Source organism: Pipra filicauda, unplaced genomic scaffold (genome assembly GCF_003945595.2).
Source record: "Pipra filicauda isolate LSUMZ 115617 unplaced genomic scaffold, ASM394559v2 scaffold389_size666192_pilon, whole genome shotgun sequence".
Taxonomy (NCBI): domain Eukaryota; kingdom Metazoa; phylum Chordata; class Aves; order Passeriformes; family Pipridae; genus Pipra; species Pipra filicauda.
In genome coordinates, this window is record NW_024104519.1 from 316,593 (window position 1) to 341,405 (window position 24,813).

The 24,813-nt window shown below is 45.4% G+C and overlaps 1 protein-coding gene and 1 long non-coding RNA gene across 4 annotated transcripts in view; one reads left to right on the forward strand and one right to left on the reverse strand.

Annotated features, from left to right (window-relative positions):
- Window positions 1-8,216, reverse strand: part of LOC120323965 — a 64,636-nt gene extending 56,420 nt beyond the window's left edge. The window contains exons 1-2 of the long non-coding RNA XR_005564918.1: window positions 8,056-8,216; window positions 6,335-6,419 (exon numbers count right to left, since the gene is read on the reverse strand). This is a non-coding gene — a long non-coding RNA (uncharacterized LOC120323965). The remainder of the gene's footprint in view (window positions 1-6,334; window positions 6,420-8,055) is intronic.
- The window catches only part of UGT8 (UDP glycosyltransferase 8), a 35,165-nt gene continuing 17,254 nt past the window's right edge, over window positions 6,903-24,813 (forward strand). Inside the window, exons 1-3 of one of the 3 annotated variants that reach the window (XM_027716779.2) lie at window positions 6,992-7,344; window positions 8,006-8,123; window positions 22,522-23,345. In XM_027716779.2, coding sequence (XP_027572580.1) covers window positions 22,524-23,345 — 822 coding nt within the window. In that variant the 5' untranslated portion in view covers window positions 6,992-7,344; window positions 8,006-8,123; window positions 22,522-22,523. Of the gene's footprint in view, window positions 7,345-8,005; window positions 8,124-22,521; window positions 23,346-24,813 lie in introns of those variants that run through there. The other 2 variants (XM_027716780.2, XM_027716777.2) reach the window with 2 other exon arrangements.

A 24,813-nucleotide genomic window follows, 5' to 3' on the forward strand; every position in this document is an offset into this window, starting at 1 on the left:
ATAGGGGGAAATAGTTCTTAAGACATACAGGAAGGGGCGAAGATGAAAGAGGGATAAGGAAGTTCTGTGAATATGCCTGTTACAACAAAACAGAACTGCTTCTCCAACTGAAGCACAGACCTCTCCCCTGGGATTTAAAGCAGTGGATGGCAGTAATTTCAGCATGACATTCTAAGAGCGTATCAGTGCTTGCAAAATGCAGACAGACATGCAAGTGAGGAACTCGTTTGGAGAATCTGGCATGAGGATGTGGTGGTGGCTACCCAGGCATTGGGAAACAACTTCTTGGCCTGGGGTAGGTACACACAGTGATTTGGGCACACTTCCCATCACACCCAGCACGGGAGCTATAACGAGATGAACCAGCATTGCTGCTGCAGGCTCACAGCTGTTGCAGTAAGTTCAGTACTAGAAGTTACTGACTTGCCAAAGCACTGCAGAGTTGCTGAGATCCGCTCGTGGCACTTGAAACGCCACGTTCCCTCCGTGCTCTGTGGACTCACATCAGCGGCCACACTTTATTCCCTTGGCAGTTTTGATCAGTCATGCTGTGGGGTTATTTTGTTTCACATCAGTTGCTGGAAATCACTGTCCCCTACCCCTCCCAGCTTTGTATAGAAATAAATTGATATTGAATAGTCACCTGGCACTGGAGCCTGTACTGAGGATCTTTGCCCTGTACCCCTGGCAAGCATCCCAAAATCAAGGCTGGAGAGCCCTGTTCTGTTTTTTAATCTCTTGCTTCTTATAAATCTATAGTCACAAATTCAGGGTTGAAAGGGACCTCCTAGGTTGGGACTATTATCCTACCACTGAAGGAACTCAGTCCTACCAGGTCTTTCACAGACTTACCAAGCTCATCTTTAAGTCAGGGTACAAATGGAAGAAGGTAAAGCAGGTTACAGTCAGTAGGTTACAATCACAGCCTAGCAGTATCTGAGGAGACAGGAGACACGTTCAGACATCTAAATGAAGGGTGTCAGTTCTCTGCAGACTCTACTGTTTAGCACGTTTTGAGACCATGACTTAGTGCTGTCTTTAACTACAAAGACTTCAAAACACTGAGCTCAAAATGACCTACTCAAGTTATCTTACCTCTGACAAGAGGAGGAAAAAAAAAAGCAGTAGCCACCTGAACAAGACTCCAGGGAAAGATCCCTAACTATTTGTTTTGCCAAGCTTTTGCCACTACATGCAAGGCTATGAATGCTGTTACAAACCACTTCTAAACCAGAAAACCGAACATACACACCCCATACCACGCCCTTGTCAGTTGTGCCAGTATCCAGTGACCACCTAGATGTCAGTTCAATTCTCTATTTCCTTGAGGCCCTATTGAGGTGCTCTGTTCCTCACTCCTGCTTCTCAGCTGAGGTAAGGAGAACAAACAAGATGAACAGTGTTTCTCACCTTTGGTGGTGGTTTTTAGTAGGTGTGGTAAGACATCTGTTATTAATGAGAAATGTTGCAAGAACCAAGTACAATAAAATACTGCTAGAGCAACACATTTGTTTGTTGCCCTTTCTTCCCCTTCAAACAGAAACATGTTTTAGTGGAGTATCCAAGCACTATTAATTGTCTTATTTATGGTCATACACAAGTAACTTTCCAGGGGAAAAACACACAAACCACAGCTTACCATCGTGCATGATTGAAGTTATAACCATAGCTACAAACCTCAGCAGCACCTCCTGAAGTCACTCACAGGTGTAAAAACAAAGTACAATCAAGAATCCTGTCAGATGGGTTCACTCCCTCTGCAGCCACATTGTGAACCCAGTACTTGTTACAATATGGAGATAGTGCCAGTGGGTTCTGAAAAAAACCACTTGCAAGGGCCAGGTATGAAATTAGTACTAACTCCAAGCTTTGTTATTTCATGGTTTTGGTGGGTTTTTTTTCCTTCTAAAAATGAGACTTTATTGTAGTACTACTTTGTAATTGCTTCTTCCTGACTAACAAACTGATTACAACAAGCAAGCTCTATCAGGTAACACACTTCAAATATCTTTTGATACTTAAACTGAAAAAAACCACCTACCACTAATATTTATTGTGTGGTGTTCCTTAAGCTTAAAGACATGAAATTGTAGCTCTTCTCTTTGAAGAGGAACAAGGATGGCTACCTAGGGCACTATTTGCGTGCAATATAATAACCTGCAAGGTAACAAATTCCATAGGCAAACAGTTTTAACCAAAACTAAACCCACCATGTTTTAACCAGATTAAATCCACACAGATAGTTTTTGAGTTTGTACCAATCTGGCATTTGAACCTCCCTGTCAAAGATAGCAATGATTTCTCAGTTTTCAAGGAGTTAAGAAAAACATCTTAACTGAAAAGTCAAGTTTATGGATAGAAACAATAGTCTAAGTAAAACCTCACGAGTGACTTTTCACGTGCAGGGGGTTTTCTTAAGGACTTAATGACTGTTTTTCTTAAATTGAATGGAAAACATCAATTTCTGTCATAATGTGAACACAAACATCCATCTTGCTATTGTTAAGTTTCTTTGCAAATGTATAACAAGGAAGATGTTATCCCCCAATTCAAAAAGCAACTAAAGATGCAGTGTCAAAAGAGCAATATTAGAACACAGCAATGCTACAGCGAATTGCACAGGTTTTGAATTGACTCCAGTGAATCACAGTTAAGCATAGAAAAAAAACCAAAGGAACAAAGACTCACCAGAATAGGTAACATAAACAAAACTCGACTCAATCAACAAATACCGACACCACACCTTATTGCCTGTTTGTATTTCAGCCTAACATCGATACTGCCCAAAGATTTACAAATACTCAGAAAAGACAGCTGAGACTTCCAGACCCAAGTTGCACAGAAACAAATTAATCTCCACTTGCTAACAAGAAAAAAAGAAGGGTACTGTAATTTTCCAATTACACCCTAAAATAGAGTTCTGCTGAGACCAGTGCAAAAATAACAAGAAAACTTAATTAACAAGCTTCTCTACTGTCTACTTTAAGAGCTTCCAGTACAACAAATACCACATGGGTGACCAAAGCCCTTCTGGGCCACTATTCAGTTTCTAACACCAGGAAAAGAAAATACCTTTCAGAGACAGCACAACCACTTGGTATAATCAAAACCTTTATTACTTACCCAGAATACTCAGGTATTGGACTTGCACACTCCCAGAGTCAAACTCTGCCCTTGGAACAGGTTTATAAAGCTGCTGCCCACAAAGCTGCTCACTGCCTTCCTACCCTGCTCAAACAGCCTGCTTTTAAACTTCCTGGGGTAATCAAGGAAATCAAGGTCAGCTGCTTTTCATGAAGAGCTTGCGTTCATCTCTTTCACCTGTTTTGATACTTGCTGCAGTTACTGTCACCCGTTCTTGGATTACAACGGATAGCAGCTGTGTAGTTGCCATCTCTACCCACTTCGTGGTTTCACAGACTTTGACCAAATCCTCCCTCAGCTTTTCCCTTTCCATACAGAAGAGTTCCAGCTTCTTTAGACTCTCCATCCCCCTAAATACTCTTAAGTGTTCTTCCCTGTACCTCCTCCAACCACATAATGTGAAGTGGGATTAATGGTTTTAACACCTTTGTACAGTAAAGTGTTCTGACTCCGTGGTCAACAACCCCCCTCAGAAAGTTCCAGTACTGCCAGACAAGGAATAATAAGAGATGAGATCTCACTTGAATTTGTTCATAAATGATTCCTTCTTTCTCTGTTACAATTTTTGCTCAAGGAAATAGCACACACTGTTTTGTGATCACGCAGGCTGCACTGAGAGAACAACTGAAGGTGCACCACAGGTTTCTCAACCCGAGGCACTTGACACTCTGCCGCTGCCCAAATACACAGCAGTTACCTGCAAATTAACATTTCACACCTAAAAGATCCTCAAAATACAGGGTGATCACACAGGACTTATCTTCTGTTGGGCACCACCACTTACAGGTGTAATACACAGTTCTGGGAGTCACCCACACAGGTAGAATTAGCATCACTTCTGTGTTAGTGTCTGTTATGTGAGATAATAAGGCCAACAATCACCTACAGCAAAGGCAGGCTTTTCTGGACATTTTTCTTGTTTTTATGGGGATCTGTGAACAAGTTCCTGAGATGTGGCAAGCAGATCTAGAAGAGCTGGTTGTCTGGTAACACTGCAGTTAAATCAGGTAATATACATTTCAGATGATTAGTTCCATCTGGCATATTGGAGAGGCAAAAGAACTCCAAACCACAGGTAAATAAATTAGTTTGGCCGATCACGTACCACTTAACAAGCAAAATCATCTAACACTGTCTCAGATGAGCTACAAGGAGGTTTGTACTTCTACTTTGCTGTGTAAAAGCTCTTGAGGTATGTGCATGTATAGCCAAAACAATCAAGGCAGCGGGGAAAACAACCCAAAGAACAGGGTGTGAATCATCACGATCCAGAAATCTACTGGAGAAATCACTTTCTCTTTTGCCAACAGACCTGTGCAAATCAGGAGAAAAGCACAAGGGACATAATCTTCAACTTAACTTACATACATTGAACAGTTCAACTAACCAGCTTTGAAGAATCACAGATCTAGAATATTCCTTGATTCTTATGAGCATGATAAAAAGTCCACAAGGAAGAAAATGCAACAGGGAACAGTTGCCTTCATCCAACAGAATCAAGTTAGAACTTGATTCTATTGGGTGAAGGCACACTACAACCTCAGAGAAACACTTCGTGTCAAGCAGCATTTCCTTGTTCCTCAGCCAGTAAAAATAACTTTGAGACATCTCTGTCCAACTTAAAAACAAATTTTCATTAACTATTCCTCTCTTTAAAAAGAATATAAAAGTGTCCTTTGGACAACGATAGAAAGTTCTTCAAAAACACTTCTGAAGTGTTTATTAGCTCTGCAAAACTTTAACCGAAATTAAGAATGCTTCAGATTTGTAGCATTTTGTGAATTTTTATTATTTTATTTGAATCCAATTTTCTTATCACAATTTCGAATTCCAAGATTCCAATTCCACTGACTTTCTGGGTTACATTCTGGAATTTACCAGAGAATAAAAAATCCCTGTTTCAGGGTTGGCCTGTACAACTTATACACCTTAGAAATATAATAATAGCTTAGTTAATAATGAACACTTCACACTTACCTTGAAAGAAATACAAAATTGTTAAATACAAAAACTTTAGGCATATCTGGATTTTGAAATAGAAGCAAATTTGCAATAGCATGTACCCATAACAGGACAGTATCACGTTCTTGGAGTTGAAGTGTTTGCACAAGGAAAGACCACTACATGCTGTTACAATAAATGTATGATGTTCTGAGGAAATCATTAACTCTGAACACAATAATTTGTGTCTGACCCATGCTTGCTCGCTGAATAAGATAGGACACTGGCAAGGCAGAACAATGATCAAATCAAGCAACTATGACGTGCTGACAGGAAAGGCAGAATGTGTGGGAAATAATACAAAAGCTTGTAAAAGTACCATTCTCTCCTGAGTTAGAATTAAATGGTACACAGCAAATTCAAAACACTACCACCACTGTGAGACGTTTTCAGTACCACATTCCATGAAGAAACACTTAAACTGATTTTTTACCAAGGTCTGATAAGCAATTGTAATAAAAATCCCCAGGTAATTGCACCAATTGCTGCTTTCACAGCAAGAGCACCTTTATTAAAGCCAAAAGAGAGAAATAAAGAGAATATCGATAAATGTACAGGAGATCTCAGCATAGCTCAGGGAGGTCTGCACAAAACCTACACTGGGTTCAAATCCAGACTTATGCCCACTGTTACCCCAAGAACGGTTCTGCTGGGTTTGGATTTCCTAAAGCAGTTGCCACCGGAATAAGGAGGTCACTTAGATACGCAGAGAAGCTGAATTTACTCAATTGTTACCTGTTGCCTTCCATTGGCATTACAGTTTGAAATTTATTTTGTCCAGAAGGAACTACAACCTTTGACACAACAGTGTGAATATGCTTGATTTTGAGACATTTAACTTCAGAACCTCATTTTGAGAGCTCAGTATTTACCTCAAAGCCAAAGGCCACTATTAGTTTGTAGGATTTCAGCGTCACCCACTGAAGCTTAACACGGGATTTAATGTTAACTAGATGTCAAATGGGGCATGGGATTTGAGAAACTTTAATGATTTGTTTTATATGTGAGAAACGCAAGAGCTTTTAAAAGGCTCTATAATGAATATCAGGAGAAGTTCTATGTCCCAAATAAATTGGACTAATTTGAATGAAAGTAAAGTTTCATTTTCTTTTGCAAGCCATCTGTACTAGAATGGGGATCAATCTAAAGCTTATGTTCATTCCTCTTATCGTGCACATCATTAACTTACCATTCCAATTTCATTAACTTTCTTGTTTTGTCTGATGAAACTGAAACCTTCACTTTTATTAAAGGAGTAACTTGATCTGTCCGATCTGAAAGAGAGACTGACACTTCTTTAGAGTTCATTGTAAAAGTTTCAATGAAACAGTGGGTCCATAAAACACTTTTGAACGTAAAGAATAAAGCAAGCAGACGGAAAGTTTGGATTTTAGAGTGCGTGTGAGATGAGGGACAAATTTTATTGTTTCAAAGAACTTTATTGTCTGTCCGCTGTGAAAATACACTTTTATTATACTTTATTGTTATGTTATTATTATAGAAGTGAATAGCAGGAAAAAAAACCACCCAAAAACCAAATCCACACCCACCCAAAACTAATTGGAGAATTAGCGTCAGTATTTAAAGTCCGTCAGGTCAGGGCCTTAAAAGCTGCTTTCCCAGGATGATGGAGGGTGGGATAACTTCATTGCTTAGCCAACGTTTAGTCAGCTGGATGGACCTGGTTTAGAGGCAGGTGCCTCTGCCTCCAGTGGGGGTTAGAGCTAAAGAGGTTGGGGCTAAACCCTATGGGCGCTGGGGCTGATTGGCGGAGGCGGCCGCGGCCCCTCCCGCCAGAGGCGGGCACGGGGGACCTGCCCTGTGCCGGGAGCTGCCCGCTGTCCCGGGAGCGGGGCAGTGCATGGGGCGGGAGGGCAGCCGAGCCTTTCCCCGGAGCCGGGGGCGGACGGCAGCGCCGGTGTATGCGGCGGCGCGGAGCGGGGGCAGCCCGGAGTGATGCGAAGTTGAGGGAGGACGGAGCGAGGGAGCCTCCTCTGCTCGCAGGGCAGCCCAGCCCCGCAGCAGGTGCAGCAGAGCCCGGGCGGAGGCACCGGCGGGCCCGGCGCTCCCGGCGCCGCAGCAGCGCCGCAGCCCGGGCCGGGCGGACCCGGCTGAAGGACGAGAGCCCCGAGCGGAGCTGCGGCCATCGGCTCCTTACCACAGGCAGCGACGCGGAGGAGCGGCCCTGAAGGGACAGCGGTGAGGGCGCTCGGCGGGACCGAGCGGGGCGAGGCGGTCCCGGCTCCGGCGGGGGGTCCGTGCCCGGGCGGGGCGGCGGAGAGGGGGCTCTCGTTCCGCCTCGCCGCTTGCTGAGGGGGGCTCTCGTTCCGCCTCGCCGCTTGCTGAGGGGGGCTCTCGTTCCGCCTCGCCGCTTGCTGAGGGGGGCTCTCGTTCCGCCTCGCCGCTTGCTGAGGGGGGCTCTCGTTCCATCTTGGTCCTTGCTGCACCCCTCCCACATTCCCCCCCTTTTCCCGTCTGCCTCTTTCCCTCCCGTAACCCAAGGGGAAGCCTTGGGCGCCTTGCATCACCCCGCGGCGGAGGGGTGATGGTGGGGCGGGAGGACTGAGGGCCGGGAGCTGAGGGGAACAGCCATGGCTGGAGGTGGGGGGTAAGAGCCGGGGGGCTGAGGGGAACAGCCATGGTGGGGGGGTAAGAGCCGGGGGGCTGAGGGGAACAGCCATGTCAGGGGGCGGTAGGAGCCCTCAGAGGGGCTGAGGGGAAGAGCCGCAGGGGAGCCGCGGCGATGCGGTGTCCCCGAGCGAGGGGACGGTGTGACCTGAGGAGGGACGGGCAGGGGGGGCGCGCCGCGCCACGTCCTGAGGGGCACCAGAAGGACACGTCCCTTCCCGCCCTTTTCCAGGGCGCTCGGGCAGGAAGAGAAGAGGGGCCCGGGGACGGCGGGCAGGGCACCTGTGTGGCACGGCGGTCGGGCGGTCGGCAGGCGGGCTCTGGCTTGGGCGTCCTCCGGCGCCGCAGCGGTGAGTGCGGGGAAGCCCGGCAGGTGCCGGCGCTGCGCCTTGAGGAAGTTTGGGCTCCGTGAGGGAAGAGGAGGACGAGGAGGAGGAAGAGGAAGGCTGAGGGGGTCCCTCAGCGGCGGCTCCTCAGCCCTGAGGGAGCGGGGTGGGGGGGAGCGCGTGCCGTGCCTGGCGCGCGCGGGGCGCTGAGGGCGGGAAGGCGGGAGCGGCGGTGGGGGGGGGGGGTCGCGGGGAGGACCCGCTGCTTCTCGGACACCCATTTTTTGGGCTCGTTTCAGCCCCTCGGGGCGCTCCGGCCCCTTCCCCGGTGACTGCTTGGTGTGTCGCCGTGAGGGGGTCTTGTCGGCGCGGGCAGTACCGCGGTTGTGTGGGCGCAGAGCCCCCCCCCCCCCCCGCCCTCCATGTTGCGTTGTCACCCTGGGGCCGCGGCGTGAGGGACATCGTCGAGCCGGGATGACTCCCCGAGGGCCTGGGACGCAGTGCCCTCCCTGGATATTCCCGGAGTTTCCATCCCGGCCGCCTCCGAAGGAACAGCGTTGCGTAATTGCTGCTGCGCCTCCCCGTTGGGCTCAAAAAAAGGAGGAAAAAAAGGGCCAAGCGTGAACTTTTGGGGCCGCGCGTCAATAAAGTTGCGGTCTTTAAGCGGATATCGGGTGGCATCTTGTCTTTCGTGGCTTGTTTACGCGCTCGCTTGAGCACCGACTGTGGAACAATAGGGAATGGTTGGGAATTGCGCAGCCCGTTCTGCATGCTCATCAGAGTTCCCTGGGGATGAATAGGGAGTAATTCCTGTAGTAGACATCCTTGAAGGTCTCCTCCCCCGAAGCAAACACCTTGAAATTAGTATTCTGTTTTCTGTTTGTTGGGCTTTTTTTTTTTAATGCTGTGACCAGGTGACTTAGTTCTGCGAATAATTCACACGATATCACTTGTTTCCACGTTTCTATCCCAGAAATTCTCAGTTATGTTCCCGAACTGAAGCTGCCTGCCTGCTTTTCCGAGCAATTATCGTACAAGGTCACTTATATATTTTAGCTGAGCTGGTTTTTAAAGCACCAACACAATGTAGTGTGCAATTAACCTTTGCTTCGCGTTTCCTTGGTTTTGTTCTTGTGTTTCGGTCATCGATCCAGGCCGAACACTGGATACTACAGTGGCTTTTTTTTTTTTTTTTCCTTTCCAAAAGACTAACCAGTTTGTGCTGGAGTCTTGCACTCTGAGACGGCTTTCATGCTATTGTGAAAATATTATGGTTGAAAAACAAGGAAATGGGGACTTGGCCTGAAATGCTTGTGTTGTGTTTTTGCCACTTGGTAAACTTCCTGTCAACGAAGGCTCTGCGGAGGCTGTGAGAAAAGAAAATAGGTAGGTTTTGTAATGTCTGTTACAAATATTTTGCTTCTGAGGTGAGAAACACGTCAGTGTTCTGTAAATGTCCCTTACGTTTGATTTTCTTAGAGTGCTGGAAGGAGTTGGGTTGCTCTGAAGCAGGATTTGGATGGAGAAACCCGTGGGACTAACCGGGGCTGGAGGAGAGGACATCTGAAATGATCCCTGCATCCTTGCTCTGGTGATGTCACCTGAGCTCTGGGAGAGTCCTGTCCTTGCCCCTGTGAGTGGATCGTAGGGAAGTGACTCACAAAGGAAGTGGCAACGAAGCAGTGGGTTGGTTTTCCACACTGGTGGCAATTTAAACTTGGTGAATGGCTACTAGCTGTTGAAGTTCACTGGTGGTCAGTCATTGCAGCTGTGATCGAGGCAACGCTGTCATCACTGCAGGCTGATAAACTCAGGTATCTTAGTTACTGTTTGCAGAAGTCAAAGGCAGTCAGAACTGTCATGTGCCTGAAATTTTAATGCCACATTTGTCGTATCTAAAGCACTTTATAGTCCTGTTATCCATCCAGGTCAACCCTTTGGAATGATAACTCCGTAGTTCTTCCAGGTACTGGGTTGGTTAGTAAATAAGTGCCAGGGCTGCTGTGGATCCTGAGGAAGAAAACGTAAGAACCTGCCGTAATTCTCTGTTGTGTTTAATTTGCATGGTTGGTTTCTAGCAGTATGTTTTATTTCCAGGAATGGAAAACAAATTTTCTGTGTGGTGGGTGTGTTAATACCTGTGAAAACATCGTGTGAGGAGCTACCATAATCCATAAAATAGCACTGAACTTACAGCTTTTTGTATGTTTTTCCTGTACCTGTTGAGACTTGTACAGAGGATGTGTTTTGCTGGAATATTACTCCTACCACTTCAGAAACGTTCTGCAATTAATTAGAGTTGCAGATGTAACAACAGTGCCTATCCTAACTTGATTATTTTCTAATTGACTTTTTTGAGTACGAGCTACATTATTTCTGACTTGACCTGCCAGGTTCAAGTCTTACTGCCTGCCCCTACTTTCCTTGGTGTTTTCCACTTTGGGGTGCTTGAAGTGCTTTTTTCCCCACATCACTCTTTTAACCAGGTTGCTTCCCTTAGAACAGTACCAGGAATTATTGGTACTGTTGGTACTGTACTTGGTTTATTCCACCTTGGTGGAGTCCCTTGCCATTTAATTATAAGAAAAATCCCACTGCAGTATGAAAAGCTGTTGAGATCTTTTTTGGTAAGATCAGATTCATGAGATGCTTAGTAAATGAAATACCTTTTCTCTCCAGATCAGGACTCTGAACCAGAAATGTTTTTATTTCTGTTTCATTGTTACACAGAGGTATTTCAGAAGAGAACAGGGCTGTGTTTGAGAAAGGCTGATACTTTAGAAGGATTTGAAATCATTCGCCTCCTTTTGTTGGTATTTCTAGTGTTCAGAAAAAAAATCTTTCGTTGTTGTTTTAGAAAGTATCTTTGGGCTCAAAACTGACATTCTGATGCAGCTCCAAGGGTTTGTGAATAGGCATTGTAGAGGGCTCTTCTCCCTGTTTTCCAGGAAGTAAAATACACTGGGACCATTTAATATTCTGTCCTTCCCCTGGGACAACTATGCTTGGAGGGAATTGCTGAGACTTTTGCCATAAGGTTTCTTGAACTCTTTGACAAAATATTTCTGATGTTTTATGACACTTAGATGTCTGTATTTTAAAATGCTCAGGGTGTGGGGCCTTGTTATTCCTTGTGAGAAGGAAGTATTTCAATTGTTTGTAGCCAGAACTGTGGTTATAAGCTGGTTTGTTGTGACCATTTCTCTTAAGCAGCACACTTGTCATGCACATAATTTTATTTGTATAGGGAAACAAGCACAGCTTTCTTCTTTGCTCTGTGCTCTTCTTTCCTCCTATGAATGGATGGGTCAGCTTCATCAAAAATAAGCAACTTAAGACTGTTTTCCCTTCCTACTCAGTGACTGAAGGGAGAGTTAATGGGAAGCCTTGAGTCAGCTTCAGATTGTGAACTGAGCTGGAAAGGAGCCCTGATGCCCTGCTGAAACATTTAAATTGAAACAAATTAAGGTTGTCTCTCTCTCTCTAAGGGGAGATAACAGTATGAACATCAAACCTTTTGGAGTTCCTTAATTTAAGACACTGTATTCCATCATTGGAATTGTTTTCACCCATACATCAACACCAGTCTGGAAAAAGTTATTTAATTCATTGGTTGCACCCAAGGATGGAGCACATAACTGTAGCACAGCCTTCAAACAGGAAATTTTTGAAGTTCAGGGCCTTGGTGAAGATTTAGATTAAAATGCAGTTACGTATGTTGAATTTGATTTGTGTTTTTTCACATTCCCCCCATCCAATTTGGAAGCTGTTTGACTGAAATGAATAAGGTGCTTTAATGCCAAGAACACAAATTAATGAGATGAAAGTATTCAAAAAAGACTTGCAGAAACTTTCACCAAAATAAAATACCAGCTTTTAAAAAAAAAGTAATTGTGTTGTTACTTGCCCTTAATTTTATTTTCAGGACATCATTGTTGTCCTCCCAGTTTAGTGTTTAAACTGAACAAACCCTTTAATTTGGAGCAAAGTGAGGCGTTGCATGGCATCAGAGAGGCATCTCTCTCTGAATGGAATGTGGGTAAGGCACAGGAATTTCGGCCCCAATGCTGCTGTGCACATGAGATGCACAGCTGGCTTGGGAGGTGACGTGGGAAGCGTGGAGCCCACTGCCATTATCAAACCCCTGACCTGTGGCAGCAGTTTATGTTGTATCTGTTTCAGATTAGTGAGTCCCAGTGATTTTTTTTTTTAGAAGGGGGCAGTTGTTACGAGAGCTTGGTCGCTGTGCAGGCAGCTCAGTGTTTATTTTGTAGGTTTGCTTGGGGAGCCAGTTCTGCCAATTTATCATAATGCAAACAGCTGCTGAAAAGTATGGCATTTTATATAGCATGGGTGTGTTAAACCTTGGTAGCAGTGTCTTTCTTGAGAGCTTTCCTGACTGTGGAGATCTCGTAGATGAGGTTTTGCATTGGCCAAAGTCATTGTAGTCTAAATAAAACCTGAACAGCAGAGTGCTGTAAACACCAGCAAAACTTTGGGGAATTAGACCTTGATGAAGCCTGGCTGGTCCTTAGAACAGTGTTATCTCCTGTCCCTTTATTCTCATTAAAGTACACTTGGAGATTGGAGTATTCCAAATAACTCCATCTCAGCCTACACATTTTATTAAACAGTCCATTTTGCCTTAAACTGCTTACTGCTGAAATAACTAACTACAGCCCTGCTCCGGGCCCTCAAGTGATTTCTGTTATAACCCCCTGTCAGATATTTGTTACTGCACAGTGATAACGTTCAGGAAGCTTTAGCTGCTCTCCAGAAGTGGAGGAAGATCTTCCCATCTCCCGGGTAGGAACAGACAGTGTGCACGTGTAGAAGCATTTGGGGGGGGTGGTGGGTTGTTTATTGTGGATTTGTTTTGGTTTTACACCCAGATCATTCTGTGAATCACAGTCTTGGAGCCGTGAGCCATCTTTATGTTGACCCTCTGTAGCCTTTGGATGTGTTTTCTCTTTTGCTTGATATTTGTGAATGAACAGGTTGTACTGAGTCTCAGATTGTCTTTGGAAACCCACAGATCTCCTGTCTTTAGACCAGTCCTTTCTGAAGTTACACTCCAGTCTTAGTCAACCGCTGATGCTAGAAATCGGCAGGACGTTTGTGTGTTTACAAATTGATAGAGCTACTGCAAAAAACCCCCAAACTGACCCTTACTGGAGTGTTTTACACATCTTAAATGAAGCCCAAGTTGATTTCTGTCCCCTCTTGCTTAGTGAGTGATGTGGTCTTGCTCTTAAAATCAGTCTGAGCATTAAACTACATAGCAAAGCTGTTACATACACCACTTCTATCCTTACTGTAGGCCCACATTTTGCTAGGAGGTGGTTCAAAGCAGACACCCCAAAACACAAATCTGAACGTAATAGAGAGTAGTTGACTTCAAAGAAAACCTACCTGTACATTTCAAACCAGAACCTAATGATTAACAGACCGAACAAGCTGAATGTTTCTGGAGTGTGTGTGGTGCTGCTGCAATTATTTTAATTGAGCTTGAATAAGAACAAAACATTATTAAATCAAGTATTTTAACTTTTTTGCCCAAGCTGTATTTCCCGCTGCAGAGACAAACCTGCCACAGTTTCCCATTGTGGGTTCTGTTTGTGTGGCTTGTTAAAATGTGCTTATTTGCTATAGCATGAAGTCAGAAATGGAACAAAGAAATTCATTGAGTGCTTCTGGGTGTCATGTGATGGCGTGACCGGGGGGAGCTTGTACCAAGCTGGAGCCAACTGGAGTGAGAAATGAAGCATCCCCCCAAATAATTATTGAGGTTGAAGGAAAATCCCAGTAAAATGGGCTGAAGTTTAAAAGTAATGTTGTTTCAGAACCCGAGGCTTGTTCATGAGGCGAAATTCATGCTTGGGTGATGGTAGCATGTAATTACAGGCTGTGCTTGTTGCACCAACAAATTAAGCTCACTATGAAGCTCTGTGATTTCTTCCAGCCCCTTCTTCAGAGAGTCATTTTATCAAAGGAGATTCAGTCGCTGATCAAAGTCTTGAAAATCAGAGTCAGGTTGTTTTTCTTTTTTTTCTCCATTTTTTTCCCTTTTCTCCTTGGTGCTTCATTCAGCCGCTCTTTCAGCCTGTCTTTTGATGCCAGTGTGAGAGCAAAGGCCTCCTGGGTGGCTTTGACCCCCTCGGTGGAGACATCTTTGTCTCCATCAGCTGCTGTGGCACTCGTGCCTCCTGCTCTCCGCAGGTAGGAGGCTTCCTCTCCTTTTCTTGCTCTGTTCCCGGGCTCTTCGGGGCAGTGTGGTCACACAGCAGGAGCAGGGCCGGTGAATAACCTCTTACACAGCACTGGTGTCCCTGGCAAACGTGGAGTAACCTGTTGGCTTCTCTCTGGTGGCACTGCCGAGCCCCGGCTGCCACAGCAATATTTCCCGGGTACTTCCTGGTGCAAAATGGCTGCAGCAGGTGGGGAGACTTTGCCCTCAGGTCTTGGTGCTTGGAGAGAGAGTCTCCAGGAGTCGAGAGGACTCTCCCAAGGGACTTCTGTGTCGGTGCCAAACTGCTGCACGTTCTGTGAGTTCCCAGGAGCTCGGAGGGAGGTGAGCGATTTGTCTCGTCCGTCCGGCGCCACGGGAGAGCCTTTCCTGACAAATCCCTCCGCGAGGAATGTACGTGTCCTGCTTGCAAGCAGATGGCTCTCTTGCTGTGTGCAGTCAGCAGTTATCTTTCCAAGGTGCTGGGGGTGGGATAACCACGGGCAGCAGGAGCAGAGCTGCAGAATGGAGAGTGCCAATGCGGAGAAATCTGAGTCCCTGGCACACGGAGTCAGGTTCCTTCAGTCACACGGGGTTTGGAGCGGTGCGTTAAGTGGTGGGCTCTGCTCATCCCCACTGTGTAAAGTGAAATTATAAGGATCTTGAAATGCCCCATTGGAGTTGCCCAGTGCACAGCAGGGCGAAAGAAAAGAACTTGCTGTTCTTGTTCTTTTTGCTTTTATTCGGGTTATTAACATACCTCAAGAATACATCTTGATTTGTTTCTGCTCCCCTGCCTGAGATGTCTGCGAAGGTTAATGTTTCACAGGCTGTAAAATCTTCATGGAACTCACTTTAATGCAGTTAGTTGGACTGAACTTTGCTACTACTGTACCTAGTATCTATTTTCATTCAATAAAGTTTACATTTTGACCTATATACTGTTTGCCCACTGTTTTTTAGCGCATGGGATGTTAAGAACTGTAGGTCCTGTCGAGTGAAAGGTGCCTTTGCCTTGTGTTGTAACTTCAGGTTGTGAAAATATTTAATCAGACTTTAAACCTTTACTCTCAGGTAAATCAGTTCTTGAGTGCTGTCAGTACTGCAGTGCTATAATCTCAAAGTGTGCAGGGACTTGATGTAAAAGATCAAATCTGACTTGAGAAACTTAGATGGATTTAGAACCTATTCATGGAACAATAATGATAGTCTTTGTGGATTTTTAACCTTTTTAGATATGACTGATGTTTTCAGAAGTTTAGGACAGTTTTCCATAGCCACGAAGACTCAAAAGTTATTATTTCAGGAAGCCAGTGGCAAAGTGTTGCCAAGAACGTGGTACTTTTGCCACTTGCTATAAACTCATCTTCATAGGACATGATGCCTTGCACAAGAGTTTTATTCCCATGTAAGTTCTGGAAGATCTGCCTATTAGCATGTCTGCTGAAAAAATATTTGTGTGTCAGCTGTAAAACCTGTGTTTTGAAGGAGAAGTGCCTCTTGTACCTTGCTGCCTTTGGAATAGAGGATTTCTAAAATTGTTTTTTCCAACGCTGTTCAGTCCAAAAGCTCAGGTAAAATCCTTCAGTGTTTGATAAAACCTGTTGCACAAATTAATGAAAGCAGTTCATAAATCACATGTCCTTTTGACTCCCTCTTGACAGCTCCTTTGCTGTTTGCACAGCTGACACAGTAAGTCAGGATTGCAGTGACACTGTAATGCCTATAAATCTTCCTCTTTTATCTGTGGATGAGATGTTCTTGTATTCATTGAAGTGCTTCAGTGATTGGATAGAAGATGTAATTGTTTGGGGGACTGTACGAAGTAAGTTAAAAAGCCTGCCCTTGTTCATGCACTCAGGATTTCTTACTAATTCCTTAATTTATCAGTTGAAAATGGAGCCTGTAGTTAAAAGCCAAATCCTACCACTCATCTAAAACGTTGCAACACAGAGGAACAATCACATCACATTGCTCCCTCAGCAATTAGTAACAAGATGTGTGACAGGAAAAACTTCAGGTTCTAAATCTGAAGGCTGTACAATACCTGTTAGGGGAGTGTCTTCCTAGATAATATCCTGCCTTGTTGCCCCAAGGCTCTGGGCATTCCCACACTTCTGCTGTTTTGTGTGGCGTTGAGTAGCAACCGGTTCCTCACCTTAAACTGCCCGAAGTCAGCTTATGGGCCTGATTTATTTACTGCTCCTAAAGGATTATGGAGTAGCATTTCCTATGGCCTAGGGAATATGTCCAGCAGAGTAGGCAGCGTTATGGGTTAAGAACATACTTCACCATTGCTGGCTGAAAGGGTTTAGGAGGCAAGTTGCACTTGGAGCTTGAAGGTTGTGGTCTTTAATACTGTCACGTGTTATGCCACTAATTAAAATCTTCCTGTGTCTGAGAGTTGGAGCATCTGCTGGGATTTGCTGTCAGACGTGATGTGGTCAGTGCGTTGCCTCACACGGAATTTCCAGAATCAATGCATCACATTATTGCTTCTGTGTGTATTTTTTTTCATCTTTGATATCAGCTGTTTGCCTGTGGCTGACACTGCTAAGATTTGGGTTGAGGACACGTTTATCACTGAATCAAACTGTAACCAGTGTTAGTGAACCTCTGGTTTGTCCTGGAATATTTTCTTCCTCTTTCAGCATTATACTTACCCTGTAAGTGCTTTATGTTAGTCATTCCTGGCTATCTTGGGCTTGATAAAAGGCTTTGCTTACAGGGCCTTTGGTCATGCAACCTGCGTTGTAGGGCTTGGTTCTGTGTTTGGCCGAGGTGTTTACAGGCCTGTGGAGGCTGGATACCGTGTTTTATCTGTGACACTGTGTTTAATAACAGCTAAAGGAGCCAGATTTGCACGTGAAATAAGTTTTGTCCACGGGGGTTCGAGTAGCAGGGCAGGACTGCAGCTTCAGTTCATCAGGTAACAATACGTGGTCACGGGTGGCAGTTCGTGGTACTCACAGTTCGCTTAAAAGTGTACAGATCTCACCTTTCCCCTTCTTTCTTTTTGATCATCATACTCCTGTGGTGCACGTCGTTAGCTTTCCGCTTGGGCACAGTCATTTCGGCGCTAATTAGCATCCGCGGCTGGGTGAGCCCGCTCCTTTACCGTGTGCCCGTCTCTGCTAAATTGTAATGAGTAATTCGAGCCCTTCGGGAAAGGCGAGAGCGATCGGCAGCTCGGAGATTGCTCCTCCGCTGCTGTCTGGGACGAAGGGCACCTTTCCCGGCAGAGATTCTGCTCGAGCTGCCCGGGTGTAAACTCATCAAACCTTAACAAACCTGAAGGGAAGAACTTAAAAAATCAAGTGGCATCGCCGAGCACAAGCTCTGTAAAGCCTCCCTTGCTGCGTTAAAGCCGGGAGTGTTGTGTGTTACTAGTGAATAAAAAGGACTTTTTATATCCTTAGGTGTAAGTGCCTGGGAACTGTTTACTCTTCTCAGAGTGATATAAACACTGGAGCAGTTTGAATTCAAGCTGTGCTGTGTCTGGAGGTGCTGGAGAGCCTCTTCTGCTTCTAGACCTGTCTACAGCAGAGGAAAACACCAATAATTATACTGCTGGCTTGAAAATGGTTATTTCTGAGACATCCAGAAATAGCAGGTAGGCAGCCAGTGGTATAAAGCAGAAAAAAAAACCCCAAACGTGCTTGTAAGTTTTAATTATGGAGTGATTAGCAGATTATTAAGGATTGGCAGCAAATCTAAGTCTCACTTTGGGTATGTGTTACAGCACTGTAACTGAGTGTTACACTAATTAATTGGAATTAATCTAAAATAGTGCCACTTAATTCTTATAGTAATAATTTAGGCATTAAGACTTTTTAATGTCATTTATATAAACCTAAATGTCATTCAGTTTATTTCCACACTGCCTAGCTCTGAGATATCAGCACTTTGTGAACTATGTGGGGGGAAGGACCCTCCCTCTTATTTTTCCCTTGGAAGTCACTATTTTCTACGTAGTCACACTTCTTGTTCTGGATCCTGCTTGGTCCTCCTGAGTGAATGGAAAAATACTTCCTTAAAAAAAAAATAAATCAGGATTTATAAGTATTTTGGTCAGCTGTCTTGTAGAGTACGTCTGGTGTTCTGTAACACTTCAAAACTCACACTTTCCCTTTCATTTGAATGTAGGTCATTAACTTAATGAGCAACTGTTGGAGTAGGTTTAATGTTTGACTTGGTCTATCTTTAATATTCAACTTTTTCTTGCTGTGCTCCAGTAGGTGAAGCCTTTGCAGTCAGCAGGTGCTTTCCCTCCTGTAAAGCCACTCTGCATATTCTTTTTTTCTCCACAGCATTGCTTTTAGGGCTTTTGGGCTGAAATTAATGGCTTCGATTCAGTGATTGTTTTGTGGGTGTTGTTGGTTGGTTGGAGGTTTTGTTGTTGTTTAAATTTTTAGCAAGTTTGGATTTTTCTTTTTGCTCTCTTTGATAAAAGGATGTTACACACCAGCTCAGACCCTGAAACAGTCTCATTTGATGGAGGCAAATCCTAAGAAGAAGGACTTAAGATAGGGGTACAAAATGGCTTTTTATTGTTTATGGTCGTGGAGAAACTCATCATCCTTTGTCTTTGGGCTTTCTTTTCCTTTTTTCTGCCAGGACATTTGACACTTCTTCTTCATGCTCCAGGAGTGTGCAGAGACAGAAGGCAGTTGCATTGGCTGCTGATCCTTTTTGTTTGTTTTGGCCCGTGATTTGTTCTGGGAGTTTACTGCTGGAGTGTGACTGGAAGTGAGTGGGAAGAGTCCCCGTGGCTGTGATGAGCTGGCTTCCAGCTGCCCCTCAATATTTTCCTGACCCCTGGGAAGCCCCCTCTGCCTGGGGGGCTTACAGGATGCTGTTGCTTATTGCCCTTGTTCCTCTTAAATTGAAGCCTTCCAAGCTCCTGCTTCTCTGTGGCCAGGGCATGAAATCATGAGGCTGCAGGTTCCTGCCAGAAGTTCAGTAGAAGGTCAGTGCCATTTTTCCCAGTAAAAATGTCACTTAATCTGCATTTCTCTAATAGCATCGTGTGTTTAAATATCCCTCTGGCTTGGCAGGGCCTGTACATTTATTTTCCTGTCCCTGTGGAAGGTGCTTGTGTTGAAAAGGCGAGTTGCATAATAGGTTTTGGAGAAGCGATGATGGTTTTACCAGTTCTGAAGGTACCACAAGGTACAGGCTGCCAGGGAGGTGTGTTGGCATCTCTTGACATTGATACACTGCAAGAGGAAGAAAAAAACCAAAAATGTGATAAATTTTTTTGTAGGTACATTATCAGATTTTCTTGTTAGGTAGGGTAGTGCTTTAAAATGCCTTCAGGAAGAGTAAAATATGCAATGTGATTCCTATTTAAAATGTTTTTGTTTGGTGAGTGTGGGGGATAGGAAGCAGCGGGGTGGTACTGCCAGCATCCCAGGGAAGTACAGCTGTAATTCCCATGGCTTTTGATGGCATGTGCATAACCCTGGCCGTGGAAAATACACCTTAGGGCTAAGGATTATCTTCCTGCGCTGTGCTCCGGGCCTGTGTGGGGTCAGGAGATGGGAGCAGAGCCGGAGTCTAGCAACCTGTTGGATCCTGAGTAGCCCTTAGGCTGCTGGAGCCTTTGATTTCTGCTGCTGACAGAAACACTGATTTTCCCCATCCTGCTCCTCCATTCATGGTTTTGTAATATCACTGTTGTTGACAGGAGCAGTAACTCAATACCATGGGAATGCTTCTAGCGTGGGGACATGGAATCAATAATGGGCTTTTTCCAAGTTTGATTCGTCATTTTTTTTGGATGTTTCATTGCTGAAGCATCGCTTTGGGTTTTGGCTTTTTTAAACCACTCTTATCTAAGGAGTGTTATCCTGCAGCGGGGCCCTGTGGAAGGTGGCTGAACATGGACGAGGGAAGTGATTCTCCCTCTGTACTGGGCACTGCTGAGGCCACACCTTGAGGGCTGTGTCCAGTTCTGGGCCCCTCGCTTCAAAAAGGACATTGAGGGGCTGGAGCGTGTCCAGAGAAGGGCAACAGAGCTGGGGAAGGGTCTGGAGAGGAGCTGAGGGAGCTGGGGTTGTTCAGCCTGGAGAAAAGGAGGCTTGGGGTGACCTTCTCGTTCTCTGCAGCTCCCTGACAGGAGGCTGTGGCAAGGTGGGGCTTGGCCTCTTCTCCCAGGCAAGCAGTGACAGTACAAGAGGACATCAGGAAGAATTTCTTCATGGAAAGGGTTGTCAGGTATTGGAATGGGCTGCACAGGCAGGTTGTGGAGTCAGCGACGCTGGAGGTGTTCAGGGATCGACTGGACGTGGCACTGAGTGCTCTGGTCTAGTTGACCAGGTGGTGATCAGTCCAAGGTTGGACTGGACGATCTCGGAGGCCTTTTCCAGCCTAAATGATTCCGTGGCTTGTTGGCACCACACCAGGCCTGTGCACTTGTGCACTTGCACAGCCCTCTGCTGATGTCCGTGACAGCGGTGCAGCATAGTGAGCTGCTCAGGTGCTTCTGCTGATGTTTCCTTCAGAAACTTAATATTGGACAGCAATAAACCTAAATTACACAATTACTGTATGGTAACTGTGTAGTATATAGTAAGTATAATTATAGTATTTTATGTATAATTACATAAAATACGAGATGCTCTATTTGTGGGCTGGTAACCCACATAACACGAAAAAAAAAACAAACTAAAGAGTCCTGAGCAATGTGTTGTAGGACAGTTATAAGACTACAGTGTAAGGAGATAAGGCCTGAGTAGCAGCATTATCTGTTGTTCTTATTTACAAAGGACACTGCAACAGACTCAGGTTTCTGCATGGATTGGTTTGGCACGAGGAAAGAGCAGATTGTTTGGTTTGGCGTGTGCTTGTTTCTCTGTCCTAGGAGGGTTATGGTGACTGAGGAGTTTCTGACGTGCCCTCTCTGTGCTTCTAACGCACTTGGCTTTCATCTGGTGCATACAGGGTTTTAAACCCCCAAAACGGGGGGGTAAGGAGTGTTTTCCCTTTCCCCAGCAGCCTGCTGCTGTCAGGAGCTGTGTTTAGGGTGGCAGTGTGAGTGTAGGTTAGAGCTGGTGCTCAAGTGGGTGTTCAGGTGCTGATTTAAGTAGGTTCAGAATCGAGTACTTGTCCAAGTGCTTCAGTGGAAGCTGAGATGTTCACGTGTGTGGTACTGCCTCCTGTTACTACATTTCCTCTCGTACACAAAGTGTAATTTTTGAAAGCTCAAAGTAAAGTTGGTCCTTACTCTCTGGTAGCCTCTTCCTGCCTGGTTGTGACTTTGCATCCCTGTCTGGCTGATCAGTGTTGACACTAAAGGAAAATATTGCATGGATTTGCCTGTGCTTTTAGAAGAAAAAAACTACCTTAATCTTCTCTACTCCTCTTGGCTTATATGGAAAAAAAAAACAAACCCTCAGAAGATGTTATCCTTAAATCAGACCAGAGAGTTGCAACTTAAAGGAGGACAAGCTGAACCCTGTGGACAACTGTCAGACAAGAGCTTGTAGCAGGAATGCTCATAACCATGTACCAGTAGTGTGAAGTGTGATGTGCTCAGACTGCAAAATGGATGTAGAAGTTCCAGTTGAGGAACTGAGTTGTATTTGTACTAAGTCATATTATATCCTGTGCACTGGAATATGAGTACTGGTGATTTCTTTGGGTCTCGTGTGTGTGAATAAGTACAGGACTTTAGCCTTTGGGTCTTTAAACTTAGCATCTTTCTTAGCCACTTAATAAATTCTAATACCAGTGACGCAGTTGTGCTTTTGAATGTAATCCCAAGTGTAGCAGGATGCAGCTCTCAGGGCTGACGTGACGATCTGGGAGCCGTCGGGTGACGTCTGTAATTCGGAAGTGCCGCGTGTGGTACCTGCGTGGAGGGCACCGACCTCGCGGTCTCACTTGGCCTCCCCGCTGTTTCACGCAGGTGCCAGATCGCTGTCTGCGTTGGAAAAGGTCTCTTGTTTACCCTCGATGCCAGATGGAAAGGGAGGGGTGGGGAAAAGGCGGATCTCGCTGGAAACGGGGCGCTGCCAAGCACGCTCTGAAACAGAGTCTCTCTCGTTCCCTGTGACCACCGAAAGGATGGCTCCGAAGCGGGGAGACGGGATGAGCTTTCGCGGGACAGCCAGATAATAACTTGCCTTAAATTCCCCAGCAGGTTACAAGTCTGTTGTGTGTCGCTCTAATGCTTTTCCTTTCCCGTTCCAGCTATGAAGCCGTACGCTCCAGCTTTCATTCTCCTGTGGAGTGCCGTCGGGATAGCGAGGGCTGCCAAAATCGTCGTCGTGCCGCCAATTATGTTTGAAAGCCATCTTTATATTTTCAAGACTCTGGCCTCAGCCTTGCATGACCAAGGTCACCAGACAGTGTTTCTCCTCTCTGAGGGCAGAGAGATTCCTCCATCTAATCACTATAGACTTCAGCGCTACCCAGGGATCTTTAACAGCAGCACCTCGGATGATTTCCTCCAGTCCAAGATGAGGAGTATCTTCTCGGGGAGACTGACAGCCCTCGAACTGTTCGACATCTTGGACCACTACACCAAGAACTGTGACATGATCGTCGGCAACCAAAACCTCATGCGTGCCCTGAAACAGGAAAAATTTGACCTGCTCCTGGTCGATCCCAACGAGATGTGCGGATTTGTTATAGCTCATCTTTTAGGGGTTAAATACGCCGTGTTTTCCACTGGCCTCTGGTATCCAGCAGAAGTGGGCGCTCCGGCTCCCCTGTCCTACGTTCCCGAATTTAACTCGCTGCTCACGGATCACATGAACTTCTTCGAGAGGATTAAAAACACTGTTGTTTATCTCATTTCGAGGTTCGGGGTCAGTTTTTTGGTTCTGCCAAAATACGAACGGATAATGCAGAAACACAAGGTTCTTCCGGAACGGTCCATGTACGACTTGGTCCATGGATCCAGCCTGTGGATGCTTTGTACTGATGTAGCCCTGGAGTTCCCGAGACCGACGCTTCCCAACGTCGTTTACGTGGGAGGAATCCTCACCAAACCGGCCAGCCCTCTGCCAGAAGTAAGGTTTGCTGAGTTTTACTGAGTCATTTCTGTGGTTTCTGGTTCACCTCGTGTCACGAGTGACAGTTTTGAAGCGGTGAATTCCAAATGGGATCCGGTGTTCTGCCGTTGTTTGGTGGAATGTACTCTTGCAGTCACTGGAAGTTGCTTGGGGTGGTGGCGAGAGGAACTGTGAGACAGAGACTCCACAAAATGAGTCTTTTGTGGCTGCAAGGAAGTATTTTGCCTTTTAAAGTAAAGTGCTTAACGGTGCATTAGAGGTGAAAAAGGTGAAAAACAGCGAGCTCTGTCTTGGAAATGACATCAGTAGCTTCTACCCAAACATGGTTTAGAATGGGAAGGAAGGAGGATGGATGAGCACTGCTTATGCTTGAACAAGCCTGCTGATGTGTTATATGATCTAACTTCGTGGTATTAGTGTTCTCTGCGGTGGTTTTTTGCCTCCCTTGGGTTCGATAAGTAAAAATGTCTTTTAAATTACATGTACGTAAGCATGAAAAAAACCCTGTATAGGCCAAGATATGGAGGTGTGAGTTGACCTAAAATGGCACCGCTGCTGCACTCAGATGGGAATTTTTACTGTGCACGTGCTGGCCCTCAGGTCCTGGAACGGTGACAGTGATTGCACTGACTCCAGAAGTCCTGGCTGCACAGATCAATTAGTTTGATTACTTCAGTATAGCAGGTGAACTTTGATAGCCGATACCTAAGAGTGCCTCTGTTCAGCAGCAGAGGGGGACAGGCAGAACAAAATCTCATAGAACACAATGTCATTTACAGTTGGTGTCCATAAGAAGGCAGATGTTGAGTTGGAGGTGCCTGTTAATGGATGCTTATGGCTGGGTGATAAATAGGGAGGTAGACCTGCAGTGCTCAACAATTTCCTTGTTAAAATGCCTTGTTCTGCCTTTGCTTTTGGCATGAAAACTGCTGTTGCCTGTGCTCCAGGGTGTTCTCAGAGATGGCCATAACAGTGTTGCTTCTGACCAGGTTCTTGCTGTGTGTACACTCCTGTGTTTGGAAAGGGTCAGGCTGCACAGGTATCCTGAGAAAGCAGGCTAAAGGTGCTTTCTGTCTGTGCTGTCTACAAGTTCAGCCCTGTTCCCTCCAGGAAAACGTGGTGGGCCGGACTGAGCTTTTTCTCCCTTTTCCAAACTGATTATTTTCTTGTTCTGCAGGAAGAAAAAAATGTCTTTGCACGATCAAGTTGGGCGCTAGGGTAACATTGTCTGTTTTGTCTTTTTGTTTAATGTAACCAGAGTGACAGTGACCTGAAAATAGACCTGTAGGTAGAGTACATGCTGGCAAATATTCATTGCAGCGAGGGGAAAAAAACCACCCGTAATTATTTGTAATTTGTCTTCAGTTTTATCGGGCAGTTCATTCTTTTGGAGTTGTAAGCGGGAGATTGAAGGTGCAGGAGAGAAGTAACAAAGTGAGCGTGTTCCTCTTTTATCCTGTAATTT